General features: G+C 54.5%; 1 protein-coding gene across 3 annotated transcripts in view; it reads right to left on the minus strand.

The window, feature by feature from the left end:
• Nucleotides 1-23,638, minus strand: part of EPHB2 (EPH receptor B2) — a 187,213-nt gene that overhangs the window by 95,695 nt on the left and 67,880 nt on the right. For all 3 annotated transcript variants that reach the window (XM_059062013.2, XM_059062007.2, XM_067015270.1), the window contains exon 3: nt 22,750-23,434. In XM_059062013.2, coding sequence (XP_058917996.2) covers nt 22,750-23,434 — 685 coding nt within the window. The remainder of the gene's footprint in view (nt 1-22,749; nt 23,435-23,638) is intronic.

Here is a 23,638-nt window from a genome sequence, read left to right on the forward strand (position 1 = left end):
CAGCCCACCTGGGCTCCTGTTCCCCTTAACCACAGCAGGCACAGTGATCCCTTTCCTGCCTGAATTACTCACCTTTCTTGAAATTGGCTTTTCTCTTATGCCTGGACTTTGCCTAGAATGCTCTTGTCCACTGTCCTCTTTTTTGAGAATAACTATTCATCCCTGAGCACCAGCTCAAATGTTTCCACCTCTCCCTGCAAAGAGCCACTCCCACCTCTGCACTGCCGGAGAAGTCTGCAAAGCCCTCTGCTATCACAGGGCACTGCCACTGTGCACGGGTCTGTTCGTGGCAGCTTCCTTTCAACTAGGAGCTCCTGGAGGGCATGGCTGTGTCTGTGCCCTTTTCGACCCCCAAATGGGGCCCAAGATTGCCTGGCACGTGGCACAGGCTCAGTCCATGGGGGCCAGGGCAGGTGGAGAGCTGGACCAGATGACCTTTTGAACTCTGAGAGGCTGGGCTCCTAGTATACTTAGATCCAACCAGTATGCTCAGCTCAGAAGGCCTCGTCTTGAATGCTGCTTCTGCTGTTTCCTAGTCGTGCTTGGCCAAGTGACTGAGCCATTCTGAGTCTTGGCATCTCCATCTATAATAGAATTATGCTGTGCAGTCAGAGTCTAGCTAGGGTCCCAGCAAACAGCAGGTGCTCAGTAAAAGCCATTTCTCCCTTTTCCTTCCTTCTTAGGGAACACTTCAGGCCAGCACCTGAGCCCTGTGGTGCCCAAGTCAGACACAAAGTTCTGGGAGAAAACACATGGATGGCTCGAATTCTAAGAAGCAGAGGGGGAGAAAAGGAGGCGGCAAGTCCCTCCAAGGTGCCCCAGCTGGACGTGGCACCCACAGGCTATTCCTCAAAAAGTGAGACCCACGACCCAGGTGTGCCAGGCCACCCTAGGGTCCTCGGCTTTCCTCGCTCCCCGGCCTTGCTGGGAAGCGCTCCCATCCTTTCCTTGAGCAGAGGCGCCCGCCTCTTGGTGCTGCAGCCTGAGTGCTGATAATAAAGGCACCTCTGTGTGCCTCTGGGGAAGCAGGGCTGGGGGTGGCGGCGAGGGGGGCCCACAAAGCTCCCGCAGCTGTGTGTTTGCAAACAGGGGAGCTGAGCTGTGCAGAGGGGCTGAAAGCACTAATTGTCTTTAATTAAAGGAGGTTGGAGGCAGCACAGGCTTTGACAAAAGAGATTTCCAGCCTGTTAGCAGCTTCAGCCTGAGCTGGGGCTGGGCCGCCCAGGCGCGCCCCCGGCTTTGTCCCTGTGGGGCCTGGTCCTAAGGAGGGCACAGCCAACACCTGCCTGGTAGGGGTGGGGGCAGGGGCCACGCACACGCGGTAGGACCGTGCTGAGGGAGCTGGGCTCCTGGGGCCTGGGAAGATGTCTTCGTGGTGAAGCCCCTCTCACTCATTCACTCTCTCAGTAAGCATCACTGAGCACTTGCTATGTGCCGGGCCAGCACTCGGAACCGGAGGGACAGAGACGCAACAGTCCCTGTGTTTCAAGAACGTCACGTTCAAAGTGGCTGCATGGTACAGTGACTGCAAGCATGGACTCTGATACCAGCTGGCCTGTTCTTGAACCCTGGCTCTGCTGCTTACTAGCTGTAGGATCTGGAGCAACTTACTTTACCTTTCTGTGCCTCAGTCTTCCCATCTGTAAAATGGGGATGATAAAAGCGGCACATACTTTACAGGTTGTGTGAGGATCCCTGAGTTATCATAAAATGTTTGCTCAGTGCACTTGACAGACATCAACGGTCGTTACTCATTCCTTCATGCATCCAACTCTGTACCTAGCTGCAGCCCCCAGAGGCGCTCAATGGATGGGAAGAACCCTGGTCTGGGAGGCTGGCTGGCACAGTCCCAGCTGGTGCCATTCACTTGCCATGCGGCTCCCCAGCCTCAGTTTCCCCACCTGAACAATTAGGGCTGGGCAGGATGGTGTGTGAGGGAGGGTTCTGCAGTGCTCCCTCCAGCATCCTGGGAATTGAGGCTCTTCTGAAGAGCCTGACTTGCTGGGCTCCTGCTCCTGCTGCATACAAATAGGCTCAGCCTCCCACCCAGGGGCAGCTTCTACAGCTCATGCCATTCTTTTGTCTTCTCTCCCCAGGCTCACCCTCCCGGGTCCTCAGACACATCTGCAGCCCCCCTAGAAGGCACATATGCACTGACAATCCCTCTCTCTCTCTCTCTCTCTCTCTCTCTCTCTCTCTCTCTCACATACACACACACACACACACACACACACACACACACACCTGCCTTATTCTCCCCCTCACCCCCACCCCATAGAATCTCAGTCTCTGTCCCCCTCCCACGCTCGAAGGCTTACTGACCCTGGGTCCAGTGGGTGGGAGGGAGGTTGCTACTCACAGCCTCTGATCCCCTCCCGCCCAGCTGGCTGGGCTGGGTGGTCGAGGGGAGGTGGAGGGAGGGGGCAGAGGGCGAGAGGGTCCTGGGGCCAGACTTCTCAGGCTGTGGGAGGGGAGGTCAGCTCCTGAAAGGGAGGGCCCAAGTTGGGCCATAAAGGGAGGGGCAGGTCTGGAATTTCCACCATAGGGAGCACTGCGGGAGGCTGGGAGACAGCTACCCCAAGCCCACTCTGGGCTCCCAGCCCCTTGTTTAAGCTATTCGAAGGCCCTGATGAGGAAACCGAGGCTCAGAGAGGATGGGTGTGGCTCGAGGACACACAAATAGGATCACCACTGAAGTCCCTTCAGAATCAACAGGCCACGCCCCCTGTGGCCAGCACGGGACAGAGATGATGGGTGGATGAGGTGGGCTCCGGAGGTGGGCGGCTGATCCCAAGCCTGCAGGATTCTAGCCTTGGCGAGAAGGAGAGGGGCCAACCACGGGCGCTCGAGAACCCCTAGACTGACCTACAAACTTGAAGCTGACCAGGCCTTAGGCTGAATCCCCAGCAGTGGCTCCCACTAAGGCCTGGCCCCAGAGTCACTCAGGATTGAGGCTGACCTCTTCCCTGTGACCCTTGACCCTCTGTCTGCCCTCATGTACTGACCTCAGGGGCAAATGGACTCTGATCATGGCTCTACCAGCTCCCCAGAGCCTGAAGGGGTGACTTCTCCCAGCCACCTGCGTTCCACTGGGCTGTGAATTCTCTGATGGTAGAGCCTGCTCTTCTCTTCTGTCTTCCAGGGCCATTCCCAAGCACCTACTGTGCCAGGCAGAACACCCGAGCCTCACACAGCCCTTCCAGGCCAAGTCTCCTGTCCCCTTTTACAGATGAGAAAACTGAGACTCAGAGGTGGAGGCACCCGCTCAGGGCATGGAGGGAATGTGACCCAGCGCTGCGTGAACCTGTAGCCTTCCCCCCACCTCACCTGGGCTGGGGGTGGGCGTGCGGGTGGGCAGTCAGGGTGTGTGGGCAGCAAACAAACGGCCTGGCCAGGTGACTCCACGGGTCGGCAGGTGAGCAGACTACGGCAGCCACCCTGGGTATGTGCACCACGCCCCTCTCTACGGGGGAAGGTTGGGGGGCTGCTTTTGGACCCCAGCTTGACCCCTGTGTCTGGGTTGAGGAGAAGGGCTTCACTTTTCCAGCCCACAACTCACCCAGGCCCCGGGTGAATCCAAGACAGGCGAGGGATCTCCTTAGGGTCGTAGGGGAAAAGGTGAGAACGGGGGAGGGGGAGGGGGAGACACAGAGGAAGCGGGAGGAGAGACCCAGACAGTCAGATGGAGGAAGAGACAGAGACCTGAAGCCCCATTAAGGTAGAGAAACCAAGAGATGGAAGAAGAAAGAAAACACAGGAGGAGGGGAGAGGGAGACAGAAGGAAGGAGGAGGGAGGGGAGGAGGAGTCAAGTTCAGAGGGAGGAGGTGTGCGCATAGTATGCGGGCAGGGCCAGGGCTGAGCCCAGAGAGGCCTCCACCTGGAAGTGGAAAGATGGGGAGTGGGGAGGTCCCTTGGGGGGTCATCAGCTGTGAGGGAGGGAGTGGGTGAGAACATGTGAGAGTGAGTGGGTCTGTGTCACTGAGCGAGTCTTCAGGCCCAGGCAGGTGTGGGAAGCAGATCAGGGTGTCTTTTCTTGCTCTCTTGGGTCTACACACCCTTCTCATTTTGTATTCACACGGACTGAGCTGCAAGATTACTTCATAATTAACATGGTCTTTATTGGCAGGATGGGGATGAGTGCCAATTTGTTATTTTTTAAAAAGGCAACACATAAGGAAGAACTGGTCAATTGATTGATTGGTTTTCTCCAGCCAGCCAGCCACCCACCCACCCACCACTCAGGCACTGTGCTGGGACAGGAGAACCGAAAACATAAATCCAACAAACTCCTGTCTGCGCCGGCGGTGGCAGCCCAGAGCGGTGGGAAAGGTCCATGGGGGTCCCGAGTTTAAATGCTGGTCCCATAAACTAACATACTCTCTGAGTCTGGGCGACCCTCTCTGAACCATTTTCTCACTTGTAAAATGGGGTGGTGTTTCCTGCTCCCTGGGTTGATGTGGGATCCAAGGAAACGGTGTATGTAAGAGGCCCGGTTCTCTGATGTGCGCTCCTAGGCGCTGTGGCCTCCCTTGGCTCTCCTGTCCCACCTCCGGAAGATGCTGAGCATCCAAAGCTGCCAACCCTGCCAGGCCCAGGAGGTAGTCACAGCTGTGCAGCCCCGCTGGGGCTCTGGGGTAGGAGGTGGGTCAGCCCTGCCCAGCCCAGGCAGCTGTGGAATGAGGATGGGGCTGAGGGTGGGCAGGGGCCTCTCCCTGGGAAGCCCCACACCTGCCCTGCCTCTCATGCCTAGAATATTCGGCGCCTCCCCAAGCTATTTCTGCTTGTCCTCCAGGTCTCAGCCCAGGTGCAGCTTCCTCTAAGAAGCCCGCTGGGATGCCTAGGCTGAGTGTGGTCCCATCCCCACCTCCCCGTGTCCCTCGTGGGTCCTCACGGTCCTCGGCTTCCCCTTTACGTAACGCCATCGCTGTGAGCTCCTGGAGGCGGAAGCCACATTGGATGCAAATCCCTCTCTGTGCTTGGGCCCAGGACGAGGCCCAGGGCACTGTAGGCTCCAGCCATTTCTGGAGAGGCTGGGGCATCTGTCGGCCCATATTCTGCCTGGTGCTCCTGGGGCTGCTGCTTTCCCTGAGGTCCAGAGATCCACTTCTTCAGCCACCAAATCCCTCCTTGGGGAGGGGGCATCGGGGACTCTCCCAACTTAGGAGTTGGGGGTGGGGTCAGGGTGACCCGGGAGTAGGAGGGGGTTAGAGAAATCCTAGCTCTGCCTCAGACTGGCCCTCTGTCCTTGGGACCCTCATTTTCCTTGGCAGTAAACCAGGAGGGTAACTTCACGGTGGTGGGTGTGGGAGGGCAGGGTCTTGGCCTTAACCTGGCGGCCAGGCCAAGGAGTAGCTTGTGGTGGACGATTCTTCAGACACCATCATGCAGTGGCTGCCCCCCCCCACTTTCCATTCCCAGGGGTTTCCCCTCCCAATCATATGTAAAGTATTTTGCAAATGAAGCATCAAGATAATATCCTACGCCTGCAAGCACATGAAGCCCTGCGGCCCCTCCTAGGTGGAAATTCAGGTGTCTCCCCGACAGCAGGTAGACCTGAGCTTGGCTGCCAGCTCTGCATGAGTCTAGCGTTGGAACCCAATAACCCGACTGGGCTGGGCTATCACTTCCCCAAGCATCCCCTATACGCCAAGGTAGCGCACTCCAGGCCAAGGCCACCCCGCCTCCTGGCACCTTCCCCCCTCTTCCCCATGCTGGGTTCCACACAGAGCAGAGTGGCCCCCTCCACTCTTACCGGGACGTGACACTCACCAGCATCACTTCTGATCCCATCTGGGGGGACACACACACCCCAGTCCCCCCACCCCCGCCTCCGGCAGCTAATCCCCACAAAGCCCAGCGCTGGGCCTGGCATGACAAGCAGGCCCCGTGCTGCCTGCAGCTCCGCTGGGCGTGCTCGGAGGGGTCGAGGCGGGATTCGGTGCGGCTGTCACTCGTCACTCTCTCTGTCCGTTCCTCTAATTGGATTCCCAACACGCAGAGGTTGGCAGAAACGCTGGGGAGAGGAGAATCAAAGGGAAGGGGCGTCGGGAGATAAAGAGAGGCATTCTTCCCTGGCCACAAAGACTGCAGCGGGAGGGGCGGGAGGGGACCTCGGCGAGGGGCTGCCCATCTGGAGGGCGCCGGGGGCGGGGAGAGGGCGGGGAGAGCCAGAGCAGGCTCTCCGGAGGCGGCGGAGGCTGAAGGGCCTGCTTTTCTCCCGCCTGGTGCTTCCCCACTTCTGCTCATGCAGTGCCTTGGGCTTGTATGTCATCCAGCCTGCTATGGGGAATGGGCATCCTTCGAGGACTGACCTCTCACTCCCATCTGCTCTAGGAAGCGTGCTCCGAATGCCTGGGAAGGCCTAGGAGTCGGCTGGACCTGGGTCCCAATGCTGGCTTGCCCCCTGCTGTCCCCTGTGAGGTTCGCGCAGGCCCTTGCAGCTCTCTGGCCTCAGTTTCCTCCTCTGTGGAGTGGGGATAACACAGAGAGGGGCGGCACAGTTCAAGTGTGCCCCTTCCTTTCCTCCTCAAAGCACCATGGCTCCTCTGCTGGCCTGTCCACCACTAGCCCTGCTTTGGTGTCTCGTGTAGACACAGCCTCTCTCCCCAGGAAGAAGGCAAAAGTGCTGCATAAACAAAACACCTCCGACAGATATGAGAGGAATGATAATCCCAGCCTGGGCAGGGCCTTGCGATCATGTCTTTACCACCGTCCGGGCCTCTTTGGCAGATGAGAAACCAGAGGCTCTGGGAAGTAAGGGAAATGCCCAAGGCCACCGACTAGAAAATATCGGAGCATGGTGAAGAACTGAGCCCGGGCCAGCACCATCACCGCACCCCTCCAGGGCCCCCCCATGCTTTCCTGTAAATCATAAGCACATTCTGCATGTATGTGTTGTGCACACAACCAGCAGGGAAGGCAGACGGGCCAAGGATGCACGCTTGCTGCAAAATGGGCCCGATTTGCTTTAAGAATGTTTGAACCGCTGACTTTGGTTCATGAAAGAGACATGAAGAGGACCTCAAAGAGAATTTCTAAGAGACAGAAAAATCAATGGCCCTGACATTCTGGCCCCCAGGAAGTGTGTGTGTGAGTGTGTGTATGTGTGTATCCCCCCCCACCCTCCCCTGCCGCCAACACACACACTCCACTGGTGGGTCCAGTGCACCACAGACACGCATGCTCACAAATACTCATTTCCAAGTGCATGTGCATCTGGTTTGATACTGTATATATATGAATATATACACTCTGGCTTGATCTCCTTGTGGCTGGATATGCACAAACGTACACACACCTACTTGACCCAGGACACACCCCCCCAAGGACAGGGATCCCCTCATACAATGATGGGTGCACACACTCCTTCTGTGTGGCACCTATGCTCCTTGACGTGCACTGGGTCCAAGCGATCCAGCACATGCATGAGTGGGCTCCTCCCTGCACACACATGTGCTGGGGCAGGTCAGACAGACACAGGAACATACAAACACAAAGGCAGTAATGACTCGCAGTGGGCCCCAGGGTGAACTGCGTGGGCAAGGGCGTGTACACCCCTGAAATGTACGCACGTGCTCTTATGTCCAGGGATGTTCCAACCACACACGTGGATGGATGTTCGGCCAGTGGGCACACTTCTATACATACGGGCACACAGACTCCCAGCAGGCCCAGCACACACTCTCCCACGTCTAACGGGGCCAGTGCACACACACAGGCAGGTGTGTCGGGGATGCTCTGCACTGACCCAGCACACGCGTGTGTGCACATGCCTCCCAGGCCTCCAGGGAGCTCCCACAGACAGCTCTGACAGCAGGGTGTGGGGGGAGGGCAGCCCGGGGTTGCAGTTGCCAGGGATACGGATGTGGGGCTCCCAAAGCTTCATGGCCCGCCCAGGTGGCGCAAAAAGGCCAGCGACCACTCTCAGGTCTTTAAAATGTTGCTAATCAGATGGTGACGCCTTTAAGGGAAGAAGCTTGAGTCTGGTTCCCTGGAAGGAACCAACATAACATGAGGCTTTGGGCCCAGAATTTGCTGGGGACATAGGGGCCAGAGGCGGGAAATAGCTCTGACTGGCCCCCAAGTCCCACCTAGCCCTCACTGGACAACAGGGGTTAAGGGGTCTTACTTGCTGTGTCGCCTGGAGCAAAGGAAGCCACCTGCTCTCTCTGAACCTCAGTCTCCTCATCTGCAAAAGGGTATGGTAACAACACTGAGCGTTCAGATAGCAAGTTCCAGGCTACGATCAGCACTGACCACATGCCACATGCTGGGTGCTGTGTTCAGTGCTTTACTTTGATGATCGCACCGAGTCCTCACAACTCACCTGTAACATTCCATTTATTATTATACCCATTATTTAGATGAGGAGGTTGAGGCTTTGGGAAGTGGGTCACCTGCCCAGAGTCACGAAGCTAGTAAATGTCAGAGCCAGTATTAGAACCTAGGCAGCTGGCTCTTACCTACATCTCTAAACCTTCCTGCCTGAGGGCTCTAGAGTGTGGCAGGTAACCTGGGGTCACTATCCGGGTGTCGCAGATGGTCATAGCTGCCCTGCTGGCCTCTCGAGGGGTGCTGTGAGGACCAGGAAGAACAGAATCAGAGGCTGTCAGTGCATAAGAGTCATTCCATAGCTGGTGCCATTGAGCCCCAGAGATGGGGTGGGGTGGGAAGGTGCTCTGCCAGGGTCCCAGGGTGAGTGGGAGAGCCCATATTTGCACCCAGGCATCCTGACTCTGTGAGCTGCTTCTGTGCTGCTCAATAAAAGCACCCTGTCTGGTTAAAACACTGCCAAGCCACAAGCATGCATTAGGCACCCGCTGTGTACCCAGGCTTGCTTGTAACTGAGAGGGGATTACCAACCAACCCCCGGCCCCCTTAATCATGTGCACAAGCTCTGCTCTCCAGGTGCACTGCCAGGGCACCGCCTGCTGACCCCCCCACTCCCAACAAGAAACATTCTTTCCTGAAGCAGGAGCACCCCCTCCACTCGCCATCGTTTTCCTAGTTTCTGAGCTCCCAGGACTCCTCTGGGCCTCTTCTAAACCCTGTGAGGCTGGGACTACAGGCCCCATTTAACAATGAGGAAACTGAGGCTCAGAGCAAAGGCCTCCTCAAGTAAGTCAGGCAACGGGGCTGGGGTCTGAACCTGAGATCGGAGACTCGGCGGGCTGGGCGTCTCCTCCTGCTCTGTGTCTGCACAGACCCGGGCCTGTGGTGGGCTCCCACAGGCTCCTACTGAGAGGTGGGTCCCCCAGCAGGCCCTGGTCTAGGATGACCATGCAAGGAGTCCAAACACTGTTGGGCTAGCGCAGGCAAGGGAACAAGAGCTGGAATTAATGTTTGTTGATGTGAAAACACAAGGAAGACTTAAAGATGCTCTCTGAGGTCCCCAGCTCCTGGATTTAAGATTTTTACAGGAAATGCTGAGTCCCAAGAAAAAGAACCCTCAATCCATGCCTGGAAACACCTGTCCCAACCACAGACAGACCCGCTATGCATCCTGGCTAAGTTGGTCCCTCTGGAGCAGGAAGAGCCCTCGGCTTCTCCAAGGGCATCTGTTAGCATCGTCACTCACATCAGGGTTGGGAGGGTACAGGGTGTGAAACTGGGGTGAGTGGGTCTCTGCAGCTAACATTTATGGAGTAGTTGGTTTTTTTTTTTTTTTTTTTTTTGTAGTACACGGGCCTCTCACTGTTGTGGCCTCTCCTGTTGTGGAGCACAGGCTCCGGACGCGCAGGCTCAGCGGCCATGGCTCACGGGCCCAGCCACTCCGCAGCACGTGGGATCTTCCCGGACCGGGGCACGAACCCGTGTCCCCTGCATCGGCAGGCGGACTCTCAACCACTGCGCCACCAGGGAAGCCCTATGGAGTACTTTCTATGAGCTAAACATCAGTCTAGAAACTGGACACAGTGGTGGACAAAACAGAAACATCTGCCCTCATGGAGCCTGCATTTCAGCTGGGGAGACAAGGAGGTAAGGAACAAAGAAATAGTATGTCAGATGGCAGCAAGGGCAACGGAGAGAAGTAAAGCAGGGAAGGGGGACGGGCTGTGTGCACGTGTGTGTATGTGCACATGTGTGCATGTGAATATATATGCACCCTTTGGAAAACTAGGGCAATGGGGGACCTTGGTGAAAAGGTGACGTTCAGGTAGGGACCTGAACAAGGTGAGAGGGCAATCAATGTAAATACTTGAGGAAAGAACATTCCAGGCAGAAGAAACCACCATGGAGGTCAGCGGGTTTGGAGTGGAGGAGGCAAGGAGGAAATGGGAAAAGATGGGTCCAAGAGAGGAGAGGGACAGATCACGGAGGGTTATGTGGACCCTTTCAGCTTTTGCATTATGTAAGACGAGGGGCTTCGGGGGGTTCTGAGCAGAGGTGGGGCATGACCTACTTTTTATTTTTGGCCACGCTGCACGGCTTGTGGGATCTTAGTTCCCCAACCAGGGATCGAACCCAGGCCCCAGCAGTGAAAGCATTGAGTTCTAACCACTGGACCGCCAGGAGAACTCCCATGATCTACATTTTAGAGGGACCTCTGGTTGCAGGGCAGGGGACAGATTGTAGGGAACAGGGAGGAAGCATGTGGAGATGTCCAGTAGGTAGTTAAGTATGTGAATCTGGACTTTAGAGAAGATCCAGGCTGGAGATTGACCAGAGAGGGCCTGGACGGAACCACCCAGGGAGGGAGAGAGAAGAGGAGGCCAAGGACTCAGCACCGGGGCCTCCAAGGTAGAGAGGCGGGAGTTGAGTGGGAACTGGCCACAAAGCACCTGGCAAGGCACAAGGGACACCAGGAGACAGTGGTCACTCTGATAAACGCTCCTCAGGGAAGCCAAGGCCTGGGAACTGACCACTGAATTGGCGACATGGGTGTCACTCATGGCCTTGATTATGAGCAGATTTAGTGGAATGACGGGGTAGAGGTCTGATATAAACGGGTTCAAGAGAGGTCTCGGAACAGGAATCAGAAGCAAGGGGGCTGGGAGGGTCACAGCCTGGGTGTCAGAGTCAAACCGACCCAGTGACCCAGCTCTAGTCTTAGCTCTGACCCTTCCTAGCGGTGAGCCTTGGACAGCACACCTCACCTCACTGAACCTTAATTTCCTTGTCGGAAGAACGGGGATAGGGACTTTCCTGGTGTCCAGTGGTTAAGAATCCACGTTCCAGTGCAGGGGACATGGGTTTGATCCCTGGTCGGGGAACTAAGATCCCACAAACAAGGAAGTGACCTTGTTCGTGGCAGAGGGGAATATGCACGTGCTTCTCTTTTGGGTTCTGTACACATCCTCTAGCTCGCTGAACACAATCAGAGTCTGCAGCCAGGGTCCAAAGGAACATCTCTGAAGGCCCCCATGGTCACTGTCCAAGCTCCACCGTGTCCCGACCACGTGCTAGGGCCGGAGGGGACAGTGGTGAGGGAGGAAGATGCAGTCCCCGCCCTCATGGAGCTTAGGAGCAACTAAGTCCGCACGCCACAACTACTGAGCTCGCGTGCTGTGGAGCCCGTGCTCCACAACTAGAGAGAAGCCCGCGTGCTGCAAAGAAGAGTCCGTGAGCCGCGGTGAAAGATCCCGCATGCTCCAACTAAGACCTGACACAGCCAAAGATAAATAAATAAATAAACACTAAAAAAAAAAAAAAAGAACAGGGATAATATCTCTCTTACTTCCTAGGGATGTCGAGAAACAAATGAGATAAGGATTGTGAAAAAATTTTACTCACAACAAGACGTACAAACATTCCAGTGAGAAGACAGCAGGTTTTGGATTTCACTGCTGGCTCTACCATTCATTAGCTGTGTGATCTTGAGCTGGTTATTTTAACCTCTTTAAGCCTTCACTTCCTCCTCTATAAAATGAAAATAACAACTGTACCCAACTTCTGGGGGCTACAGGGATCCAGTATTCTACACCAAGCCTAGGGCAAAAGGCCTGGCGCATAGCGGGCACTCAACCAATGCGTGTCCCTCCCTCGCTGGGCTCTGGTCTCTGTTATTTATAATCGGAGTCCAGCGGGAGGTACAGGGAGTGGGCTACAGGGATCCTGAGTTTGATTGCTGGGTTTCATCTAACGTCTTTGGGCCTCAGTTTTTATGAGCGCGAAGTTGGTGTTCAGTGGCCTTGGCCCCTTCGTTTGGGGTGGGGTGGGGCGGGGAGCAGAGGACAAGAGATAAGTCCATGTGCCGCGTCTGGATGCCAGTGACGTGGGAGTGCTCGCGTGTTTGTGACCCTCTCCTGGGTTGGCTGATGGGTTGGCCAGATGGGTTACCGTGATCAGGAAACAAATCCCTGTGATGAAAACAACAGCATCATCCAACCTCCATGGAAAAAGATTGGGAAGGTCTGGTGAAGGAGCAAAGAGCCGGAGGAACCAGAGAGGGTAGGAGTCCAAAGGGCGGCCCACCCCTCAGGGTGACCCCTGGGCCGCCAGCCACGGGCTCCTTTATCCGTATGGTTGTCGGGGGCTGATCCACATCCTGCCAATCCACCCACACGTTCCTCTTCACACAAACCGTGTGTCCTCTGGGCCACCAGGAACTCTTCCAGGCCACCTCTCCCCACCTAGGATGGAGACTAAGGCGTTTCAGGGAACGCTGGGGTCTCGTCCCTGCAGAGGTGGAGGCAAAGGGTGGGGGCTATCTGACTGAACATCACAAGGGGGCCCCGGCGAGACCCTGGGCCTAGGAGGCTGCAGCACTGGGTTCAAGCCCCAGCTCTGCCACCAAAGTACACTGTGACTATGGGAGAGTCTGGTCCCCTCTTGGCTTCAGTTTTCCTTGCCTCTAAAATGGCACTAATAACCTTCGCCTTGCTTCTCTCATGTGGGTATCATTCAGATCAAAGTATCTCACAGGGTGAGACCAAACGCTATACAAAAGCAGCCTCTAATCTTTTCTGGAATGAGGCAGAGTGTAAGTAAATAAATACTGTACATATGTAAGACATTATAATTACAAATGGCATCCCCCCACCCCCCGCCAGGCTATGGAAAAAAAAAGAAAAACCCTGTTTGGTATAGTGTGAAGAATTCTCATTAGGACTTCGGGAGGCCTGAGTTCTGACTACAGCTCTGTACCTGACAGGGTGAGTGAATCTGGGCAAGTTACCCCAACCCCGGCCTGTTCCGAAGCCTTGGTAGAGGTCAGATGCTGGTTTTAGAGGGGTTTTATAAGTTCTGCCAGTGCAGAATTAACAACATAATGTCCTCCTACCACCCCCCTAACCCAAGGAAGGCAATCTAGGGTGTGGGAAGGGACTCGAGCTTTGCCAGGCAGGTTTCAGTTCAAGCCTCTTACCTGCTGTGTGGCCTTGGGCAGCTCCCTTTCCCTCTCTGGGCCTCGGTTCCGCTCTGAGGTCAAAGCTCACACCTAGACACTAGGAGTAGGGGGAGCAGGGAGAAGCAGCAGGATGGGGGCAGAGGACAAAGGGTCCTCGGGAGGAGGTGCCCAGCAGGGCGGGGTGGAGGCCAGAACAGGGCCTGTGGGGCCTGAGCCAGCTGCCGCAGAGCAATGAAAATCTCTTAACCACACAGAATTGTTAACAGCTCCCAAATCCTGTTGTACCACAGGCTTAGAAAGGCTTAAACTGTTAAATGCATAAACTTCCTCAATAAACGGGCTTCTCTCGCCAGATCCCGAAGCCCAGCCAGATGAAAAGGCAGCCGCTGGAGGGAGGGAACTTCCCCAGCTGTTTATGGTCCTGCCAGAGTGTTCTGGAGGCAGCCTGCGACCAAACCCATCAACCTGATGCCTTCAGGGTCCGAGGCCAGTCTGGGGTTGAGAGAGGGCAGCACTGGGGTTCCAGGGTCAGATGACCTGAGTTCAAATCCTATCCCTTCCTAATTGTGTCACCTTGGACAAGCTGCTTCACCTCTCAGAGCCTCAGTTTCCTCTTCGGTAAAACAGGGACAAGGATCCCTAACCCCGAGGGTGACTGGGAGTCAGGGAGACCCTGAGTGGGGAGCTGCCTGGTCCACAGGAAGAAGCACGGGGGCCCTGCTACCAAGCCTTTCTGACACCTCCAAGAAGCAGAGGAGGTCAGAAGTAGCAAGCACAAGTGTGCACACCTGCCTCTGCCAACGATGAGGGGTGTGACGGTTGGTCCCCGGTCTCAGTTTTCTAATTTGATGGGGGGGTTCCAGAAGGTAACCGGGCAGGAAGGGAGCATGATGTGAGCACTTGGTAAATGTCACGTGGGGGCCGGGGGGACTCTTCTCTCTGGCCGGAGGTTAGCCAGGGGTGGGTGGGTCTCCTTCCCCGAGGCCATCTCACGGCTTGGCACGAGGAGAGGAGGCCTACGGGGGGCTTCCCCACCCCTGAGCCTTTGCCCTGGGACTGTGCTCCATCCTGCCCTACATCTCTTGATATGAAAGCAATGCGTCCTCCAAGGCTCAGCCGTGAGCCTCCCTCCTCCCCTCGGAAGCCCTTCTAGTTGCCCCCTCCTTTCTTTGAGGTCTCACAGACTCACACGTGAGCCCCTCAGCCGGTTATCTGTCAAACTCTTCTTACATCTCAGGGGCTCCTGGGTAACGGGGAGGTGGGCAGGGCAAGAGTACCTTCAGATATCCACCCACTCCCGGGTAATCACTTGTCCCAGCAAGCTGGAGAAAGCTGGGTTCATATTCTGTCTCTGCTACTCACTGGCTGTGTGGCCTTGGAAAACTCACTGATCCTCTCTGGACCTCAGTCTCATCATCTGTAAATGGACCTAATCGTATCAACGGAAGATTCAATAAGATAGTGGAGCAGAGCATATAACACAGAGCTGGGCACACAGGAGGTACCTTTCACCCTTTGCCCTGGCCTTCTCCAATCTTCTCAGGACTCCTTTCAGCCTCTGCCTCATTCAGCCCTTTAAGAGTACTGGCAGCCCCTCTGACCTTCTCCCTTGGTTAAGAGTACTTCTCCTGTACCCCACTCCCCCAGATGGCTGGGGGTCAGCAAGAGGCCAAGGTTAAAAAAAAAATCAGTATCATTTCTGACTATCTTTTTCCTGCCTCCACCTCCTCCCATTCTCCAAAGCCCTGGGAAAATGGCTCCTCCTCCAGGAAGCCTCTCCAGCTCTCTCCTGACTCCCTCCTAAGTGCCCCAAGGCTACAGTTACAGATGGAGCCAACTCCCCTATATCAGACTGGCAGCTCCATGTGGGCAAGAAGGGCCTTCCTCATGTCTGTAGTCCCCACACCTGGTTCAGGGACTGGCACACAGTAGGTGCCTGAGGAGTGTTAGTCACTGTGTGTTAGTTTCCGGGTCCTCTATGAAGACATCACCTGATCTCTCCACGAAGCAAAAAAATCAGAAACTGGAGTTCAGTGAATGGCTGATGGATGCTGGCTGGCCAGCTGGCTGGATAGATAGATGGACAAACAGATAGATAGTTGTGAACAAAAATAGATGCTTTGAGAGCATATAGAAAAGGGGAAGTAGGGAGGGGGTACTTCTAATTTTTAAGAGCAAAGACTTGAATAGCCTGTACTGGCCAGAGTCCCCATCCAACCCCCTTCTCGAAAGGCTGGCCTGTGTGGTCTCAGCCCTGGCCTGAGCCTGGGGGTCTGGAGGAGTTACCTATCACCCTTCCCCCTCCCCAAGCTGGGCGTCTCCACCCTGCCCTTGAAGAGAAGCAGCAGAACTTTCTGTGTGGGGGTCTGGGCCGTTCCTCCCACCCAGCACTCCAACCCTCACACCTCTTTCCCCAGCCAGCACAGGCCTTGCCAGCTGGATGCCTCCCTCTCCTTACCCCGACACTGACCGCACCCACCCCCAGAGGCTTGCCAGACACATCTGGTCCACTGGTCCGGCCTCTGTGGGAAGGGCTGGAGCTGAGAGCAGGGTGGGAAGGAGGCCACCCTGACGGTGGCCCAGGATCCAGCCCTGAGGGCCCAGAGAGGACCCCTGGTCCCTCCCTACCTTGGCTGGGGAGGCACGGGATTCTGGGAGTGAAAGAGAAAATAAAGCCACAGGCATAATATCCCATGCTGGTGAGTATGTAGGGAAACAGACACTCTCGAAGACTGCTGCCAGGCGGGTAATTCAGCCCAATCTTTCTGGAGGGTAATCTGGCAATGTGCATCAAAAGCTCAAAAAACAAAGTACATATCCTTTGACCCTACAATTCCACGCCTGGAGACATATCCTACACAAATGCCAGCAGCAGTGCCAAAAGGCAGAGGGACAATGAAGTCCATGCCAGCATTTAAGACAGTGAAAAACTGCAAGCAATCTACATGTGGATCACTAGACAACTGGTAAGTAAATTATGGTACGTCTATCTATTATGGAATTCTAAGAGCCTTCCCAAATGATGATCCAACATGACATGGAAAAACGCCCACAAAATATTAATAAGTCAAAAATCCTCATGTAGTCTCAGAAGGAATCTCTTTTTTCTTTTTAAAAAATCGATATGTTTAGATACATATAAATACACCTAGAAGGATCCACACCAGTCTGTTAACAGTGGTTACTCTCTGTGTGATTTTAATTTTCTCCTTTTGGTTTATCAGTAATTTCTAAAGATTCTACGAATAACCTGTATTGCTTATGTGATAAGGAAAAGTTATTTTTTCCTCAAAAGAAAAAAGCTCATTAGGAGAAAAAAAAAAAAAAAACCCACAGGCAAAAGACAGTGTTTGTAAGAGTCCTTAGTTTTCTAACACTTTTCTAGGTATCTTCTCATTTACTCTGCACAGCAGTGCATCTGTTTACTCGCTTTGCAGATGAGAAAACAAACACCAGGAGAAGGTCCACTGCTTGCCCAAGGTCACACAGCTAGCAAGAGGCAGGGCTGGGGTTTGAAGAAACAGGTCTCCGTGGCCAAGGTCAAGGAGAGGCCATGGGTGGGGGAGACAGCAGGGCTAGGGGCTGCCAAGCAGGGCAGGGGGAGGAGAGGGGGAGGCTGGGAGGAGAAGCCCAGCAGCTGGGAACTGGGAAGTCTGAGTTGGAGCCAGCGGATCAACATGTGTGTGCAAGCACCTCCCACCCCCGCACCCCCCTAACCCGCTGGCTTGCAGTCCCTCTCCCTGTCCAAGCTAAACATTAAAAATCCCATTACACCCCAATAGCATCACGGCAATCACGCTCACTGTGGAACTGCCTCTGGATCCGCTACAGACGCACGTCTGCCATGGGGAGAGAGGAGGGCAGGGTCCCCAGCAGTTGCTGGGCTGGGGGCTCCCACTGATGGGCAGGGAGTAGCAAGTAGGGGCTTCATAAGGGAAGGAGAGACCAAGGGGAATAGGGATACAGAGACAAACTTGGAGAAACTGAGGCAGGGACACATTCACAATCAATCCCATAAACATCTGGAAAGAGTCAGGCAAACAGACTCGGCTTGGGTGGGAGCAGCTGCTGCAGAGGAGAAATTCCAAGGCCACTCTCCTGCCTCCCCCCCCCAACACACACACCCCAGCAAATCAGCCGGCGGCAAGCCCCAGTGGGAACTGTGATCCTGAGGAGGCTGGGGACTGGGGTAGGGGAAGGGGGCACAGTTCTTCTGAAGGAAGTCCCAGGAGTCTCCCACCTGGTGTCTGTGTGGCCAGTACAGGCCCAGATTAGGCACTCAATGAACCATGAATAGATGAATGAAGAGGAGAAAGTCGTGCCCCAGCCCTGCACCCACTAGGGCCTTGGACACCCACCAAACATGCCTTATACTGTCACACCTTGGGCCTTTATTTATGCAGTTTCTCAACCTACAATTCCTCCCCTCCCTTCACCCACCCACATCCCACTCACTCTTCAAGGCCTAATTCAAACGCCACCTCCTCCTTGAAGCCCTCCCAGATGCCCAGTCGGAAAAGATGCCTTCTTCCTCATATTCTCAAAGTACTTTGCCTGGATAGACTTCATTTCTGGAGGGACCATGCTCTGCCTTGTTCCCTTGTGTCTGAATGCTCTGCTTGCCCAGGAGCCACTTGAAGCCAAACCGTGACTCTCAGGTGCTCTCTCCTCCAGCCATCCCAGGACAGCCTCAGTCAGCTCAAATGACACCTCTTCCAAGAAGCCTTCCCTGAACCACCTGGCTAAAGCAGATCCCCCTTTCGATCTCTTTTGTTGTACCCTATATTTTTCTTTTCACTCCTCATAGTTTGTAACTATTTTATTTATTTGTTTATTAACTTTATTTCCTCCATCTTCCCCCATCCACCCACCCAGACCAAAACTCTGGGAGGGCAGTGAATGTGTCCCTCTTGTTCACATCTGTGTTCCCTAGCACTGGCATGTGCCTAGCTCAGAGACGGAACTCAATCAATATCTGTTAGAGGGCTAAAGGGCACACAAGGGGTACCCAATACATGCTTGTTGAGGGGTTAATTGGCTTTTCCGAGCCCCTCCCCTCCCCACTGTGCCCTGCACACAACAAACAGGCACTAGAGGAAGTTGGTCTGATTGAGCCAGTTTGGTCCATAGTTTCATGAACCACTCAGTGCACTGGGAACACCCAGTCCATCATTAGCCACCACTGCCCACCCCTGGGATTGCTACCATTCCCCACGAGGACTCACTTACTCCCCCCGCCCTCCCCCCACCGTCAAGTTTTCTCTAATTTTTATTTCTCTGAGAAAGCAATGGATTCTTTTCCCATCATGTTATGTTTCAATATTAAATGGATCTTTCCAAACCACACCCTCCCAGAGATTCTGCTAATGTCCCCTCCCACCCTTTAGGGTGGATGCTCCCTGGGGTGGTGGTGCGGCTGGCCTTGAGTCCTGCTTGGTCTGGCCAAGGATGTGTTAACACATTGTGTGTCTGAGCTAATAGTCCTGGTATAGGAGCATCAGTGCTGCTTGTTTAAAAATGCTGATTCTTGGGCTTCCCTGGTGGCGCAGTGGTTGAGAATCCGCCTGCCGATGCAGGAGACACGGGTTCGTGCCCCGGTCCGGGAAGATCCCACGTGCCGCGGAGCGGCTGGGCCCGTGAGCCATGGCCGCTAGGCCTGTGCGTCCGGAGCCTGTGCTCCGCAGTGGGAGGGGCCACAGCAGTGAGAGGCCCGCATACCGCAAAAAAAAAAAAAAAAAAAAATGCTGATTCTTGGCCCTACCTCAGAGCCACAGAACCAGATCTGGGGAAGAGGTCTGCACCCAACCCAGGAATCTGCATTTTAATAAACTTCCCAGCGGATCCTGAGGCATAGTAAAGGCTGAGAATCCCTGAGCTGGAGATGGGGAAAGAAGTGCTTTGCCAACCACCCAGATGTGAGCAATAATCATTCCTACACGTCCTGGGCTGGCGGGGCCAGTGCCTGTGGGACTTGGGCTGAAGCAGCCCCACATCTGGGTGGCTGCACACATGCCACAGCAGCAGCTGGTGTCCTTCTGGCTCCCTGAGCTCATTAATCACACCTTGACTGGCCTCCACTTACATCCAGTAGCCGGCTGGGCTGGGCTGGGCCTTGTCCGTGGGTTGGGGGGAGGAGGGAAGCCAGCGCTGGACACACTCTGCCCCAGCATTACCTTGAACTCCCACCCCTTGCAAGAAGCAGCTTAGACTCTGATCCTGTGACAGGCCACCTCTGCCATGGCCCCAGGGACCCCCACCTCCTGGCATTTACACCCTGTGTAATTCCCTCCCCTGGAGCATGGACTGAATTTGGTGACTCACTTTTTTTTTTTTTTTTTTTGGCGGTACGTGGGCCTCTCACTGTTGTGGCCTCTCCCATTGAGGAGCACAGGCTCCAGACGTGCAGGCTCAGCGGCCACGGCTCACGGGCCCAGCCGCTCCGCGGCATGTGGGATCCTCCCGCACGGGCCCAGCCGCTCCGCGGCATGTGGGATCCTCCCGGACCGGGGCACGAACCCACGTCCCCTGCATCGGCAGGCGGACTCTCAACCACTGCGCCACCAGGGAAGCCCTGGTGACTCACTTTTAATCAAGAGAATACAACAGAAGTAATGAGATGTCACTTCTGAGACGAGATTATAAAAAGATTGTGGCTTCTGTCTTGGGTGCTCTCTCTTTTACGCTCCCTATCTCGGATCATGTGCTTGGGGGAAGCTACTGCACGTGTGAGAGGCCCACGTGGGAAGGACTGAGGCCTGCAAACAACCACATGAGGGAACGTGGAAGCAGATCTCTCCCTGGTCAAGCCTTCAGATGAAACTGCAGCCCCAGCCGACAGCCTGCTTGCAACCTCAGGAGAGACCTTGAGCCAAAGGTACCCATCTAAGCCATGCCTGGTTCCTGACTCTAAGAAACTGAGATAATAAATGCATGTTGTTCACTACTGAAGCCCGTGCTCCACAAGAGAAGCCACCGCAATGAGAAGCCCGCGCACCGCAACAGAGAGTAGCCCCTGCTTGCTACAACTAGAGAAAGCCCTCGTGCGGTAACGAAGACCCAACGCAGCCATAAATAAATAAATAAATACATACATACATACATACATGCTTGTTGTTCTAAGCTGCAAAATTTTGGGGCTAACTTGTTATGTAGCAATAGATAACTAATACACCTCTTCATCTGGGCACCACTCCAGCCACAGTTCTTCTTACGTCTCTCCTTGCACCCTTAGCCACAGCCACACCAAATCTCTGTTGATGCTGATCCAACCTCCAGAAGGACTGGGCCACCTGGTTAATGTACACCTCTCCCAAGACTCAGCTCCAATGTCAACTCCTCTGTGAAGCCTTCCCTTTTTCTGTGCCCACCTCAGCCTGAGCAGTTCCTATTAAAACAAGTCTAATGCATTCCCATCCTTGTTCATTTACAGTCGGTTTCCTCTGCTAGACTGTGAGCTCCTAGAAGGCAAGGCCATAGTTGGATTCTCTTCTGTCTTACCTGGTGCTTAGCACAAGGTCTGACACAGAGGAGGTACAGGGTTGATGAGTGAATAACCAATGGGCAATGAGCGACTGATGCTGTTCCCCATGGCCTGTCTCACCCCTGCCGTGTCCCAGGGCTGTGCACTTTCACACTCAAGTAAAGGAAACCAGATTTGTTGTCTTCCCTAAGAAACCAGCCTTTTCTCCCAGTGTCCCCAACTCTTTTCCAAGACCATCACAGCCCTGTAAGCTGGAATTCCTGGTTCCCTCTGATTCCTCTCCCTCCTCCCTTTCCAATCTGACTCACTGCCAAAACATCCTTTGACTGCACCCCTCCTCTTCCCCAGCACTGCGGACGCCCAGTCCATGCAGCCATCATCACCTGAGATCACTGCAGCAGCTTCCCCACAGGCCACTGCTCCTGTCTCTTATACACCCACTTATCCTCCCAGGACCCTTAAAATGCTGCCTCAGAGGGCTGGAGGGAGGAGCCACGGATATGGTGGATGCGACAAAATTTCATAAAGGTGAGGATCATTGCAATTACCCTGGGCTAAACTTTAACTGGCTCTTCGAGGCCCCTGGAAAAGGTCCAAACTCGTAGCCTGGCATCTGGAACCCCCCAGGACCCAATGCCAATTGGGAAGGCAAGAGGAAGTGGCACAAGCAGGCTTCAAGTCTCCTATGTCACCACCATCACCCCCATAGCTCACATTGCAGAGAACCTGTGCCACGCTGGGCTTTATATGTAGCATCTCATTTAGTTAACATTTATGAACCTCTTACTGTATACTAGAAGCCATCAAAAGCGCTCTACATGTCTTAAGGTCCTGAATCCTCACAACTACCCTATGAAAGAGGGTTTCAAAAGCCGGATCAGGATGTCCAACTAGTAACCGGCAGGGCTGGAATTTGAACCCAGGTCTGTCTACCTTCACAGCCTTCTCACCACCATGCAGTACCTCGTACAACTTATGTTTACACAGCACCTTTGTGACTCTTGGCCATAATCAAATACTACCTGTACTACTGTTTACTTAATATTTTTCTTTAAATCAACTTAAGGGGCATAGTGGTTAAGAGGGCAGTTTGGAACTACATTACCTGGGTAAGATTCTGTGCTACCTCCACTTATTCACTGTACGAGCTGTGATTTCTTCCTATAAAATGGCACTTTCCTTCACAGGGTTCTTGTGAGGATTAAATGAGTTAGACATGTAAAGTGTTCAGCACACAGTAAAAATGTTAATCAGGAGGGCTGGCTCACAGTGGAGCTGCACTGCCCCATCTCTTTGAATTGGAAGTAACCCCATCACTTGCCTTGGCCATTGAAACGTGCATAGGAGTGATGTCTGAGCCATTCCGGGGGGGAAGATTTAGATCCCATATACAATCTGTCACACTTGCTCCTTCCTTCTGCCCTGGTGATCACAACATTCCAAATGGTGGCGCCTCCATCTGCTTGGCTCCCAGAGGGAGAAATCCCAAGCTGACTCACAATGGACATGTAGCATTAAGTGAGAAATAAACTTTTATTGTTTTGTCACTTCAGCGTGGCCTGGCCTATACTGACTGATACAGCAAAAGCTCAATGAAGGTTCTCTTATAAATGTTATTTACTATGACTTATACATTTTCCTTAAAAGGAAACCATATCACTTTTGTAAATGAAGAAATAAAGTGCCACCTGCCACCATTACATAATAATTAAAATGAGAAACATTTACCCTCAACTAAAATCAGCCTGCATACCCCCTGTAGTACGTACACATACCAGCGTTCAAGAAGTGCTGTTTAACGCCTCCCTCTAAGAAGCTGAACGACGGCTGTAGATTTGGAAACCCTGGCCACAGAGGGCCTCATGGTCAGCTCCAGGCCTCTGTGCTCACCAGCCTGCCCTCCCAGCTGCCAGGTTCAAGTCTGCAGCCAACACCAACTCCACACACTTGCAGGGGCGCCGGCCCCGCCGTGGCCCTTACCTCGGCAAACAGTGCCATTCTCCACGGCCTCGAAGCCCGCTTTGCACATGCAGCGCCCGATGGGTACCAGCCACTCGCCGTCCCCGTTACAGTAGAGCTTGATGGGCACGTCCACCTCCTCCGCGTTGGCAATGCAGCTACCCCGGGCAGCCACCAGCGATGTGCTCTCAGCCCCTGACAGAGTCTCCTGGAAGATGGCGCCGTTCTGGATGATGCGGGGGCACTTGCGGTAGAAGACGCGCACGGCGATGAGAGACATGCAGCCGCCATAGTCTTGGAAGGCCAGGTAGAAGCCACTGCGGGACACGGGCCCGAAGCTCCGCACCTCGGTGTTGATCTTCATGACCCGGCCACCAAGGTCCACCTGGGAGAAGCTCTCGTCGGCGGCAATGGTGTCCACCTTCACCCACGGGTTCTCCATCCAGTTGGGGAAGGTCTTGGTGGCCGAGTCGAAATCGGCCTCATAGTAATAGAGATTGAAGGTCTCTTTGCAGGAGCCAGGCACGCTGGGGATGCTGCTGCAGTCACGCACCGAGAACTTCATCTCTACGTGGATGCGATGGGCGCCACGGCGCCGGATGAACTTGGTCCGTAGCCAGTTGTTCTGGCTCGATTCAAACACATTGCACACCTGGTACGTACGGATGGTGTTCATGTTCTCATCGTAGCCACTCACCTCTTCCCACTGCGGGTGAAATGCTAGTCAGGTGGGGGAGGCAGGGGCTTAGCCCCAGGGAACACCCTAAGAGGGGAGGCACAGACTCTTCCCTAGGGAGTCCTCCAGTCTGATGGCGGTAGACAGGACACCTACCATCAGGGGCCTCCTAGTCTAACGGGGGAGGCACAGACCCTACCTAAGGGATCTTCCAGTCTGATGATGGAGACATGA

This window comes from Kogia breviceps, chromosome 1 (genome assembly GCF_026419965.1).
Source record: "Kogia breviceps isolate mKogBre1 chromosome 1, mKogBre1 haplotype 1, whole genome shotgun sequence".
NCBI classification, from domain to species: domain Eukaryota; kingdom Metazoa; phylum Chordata; class Mammalia; order Artiodactyla; family Physeteridae; genus Kogia; species Kogia breviceps.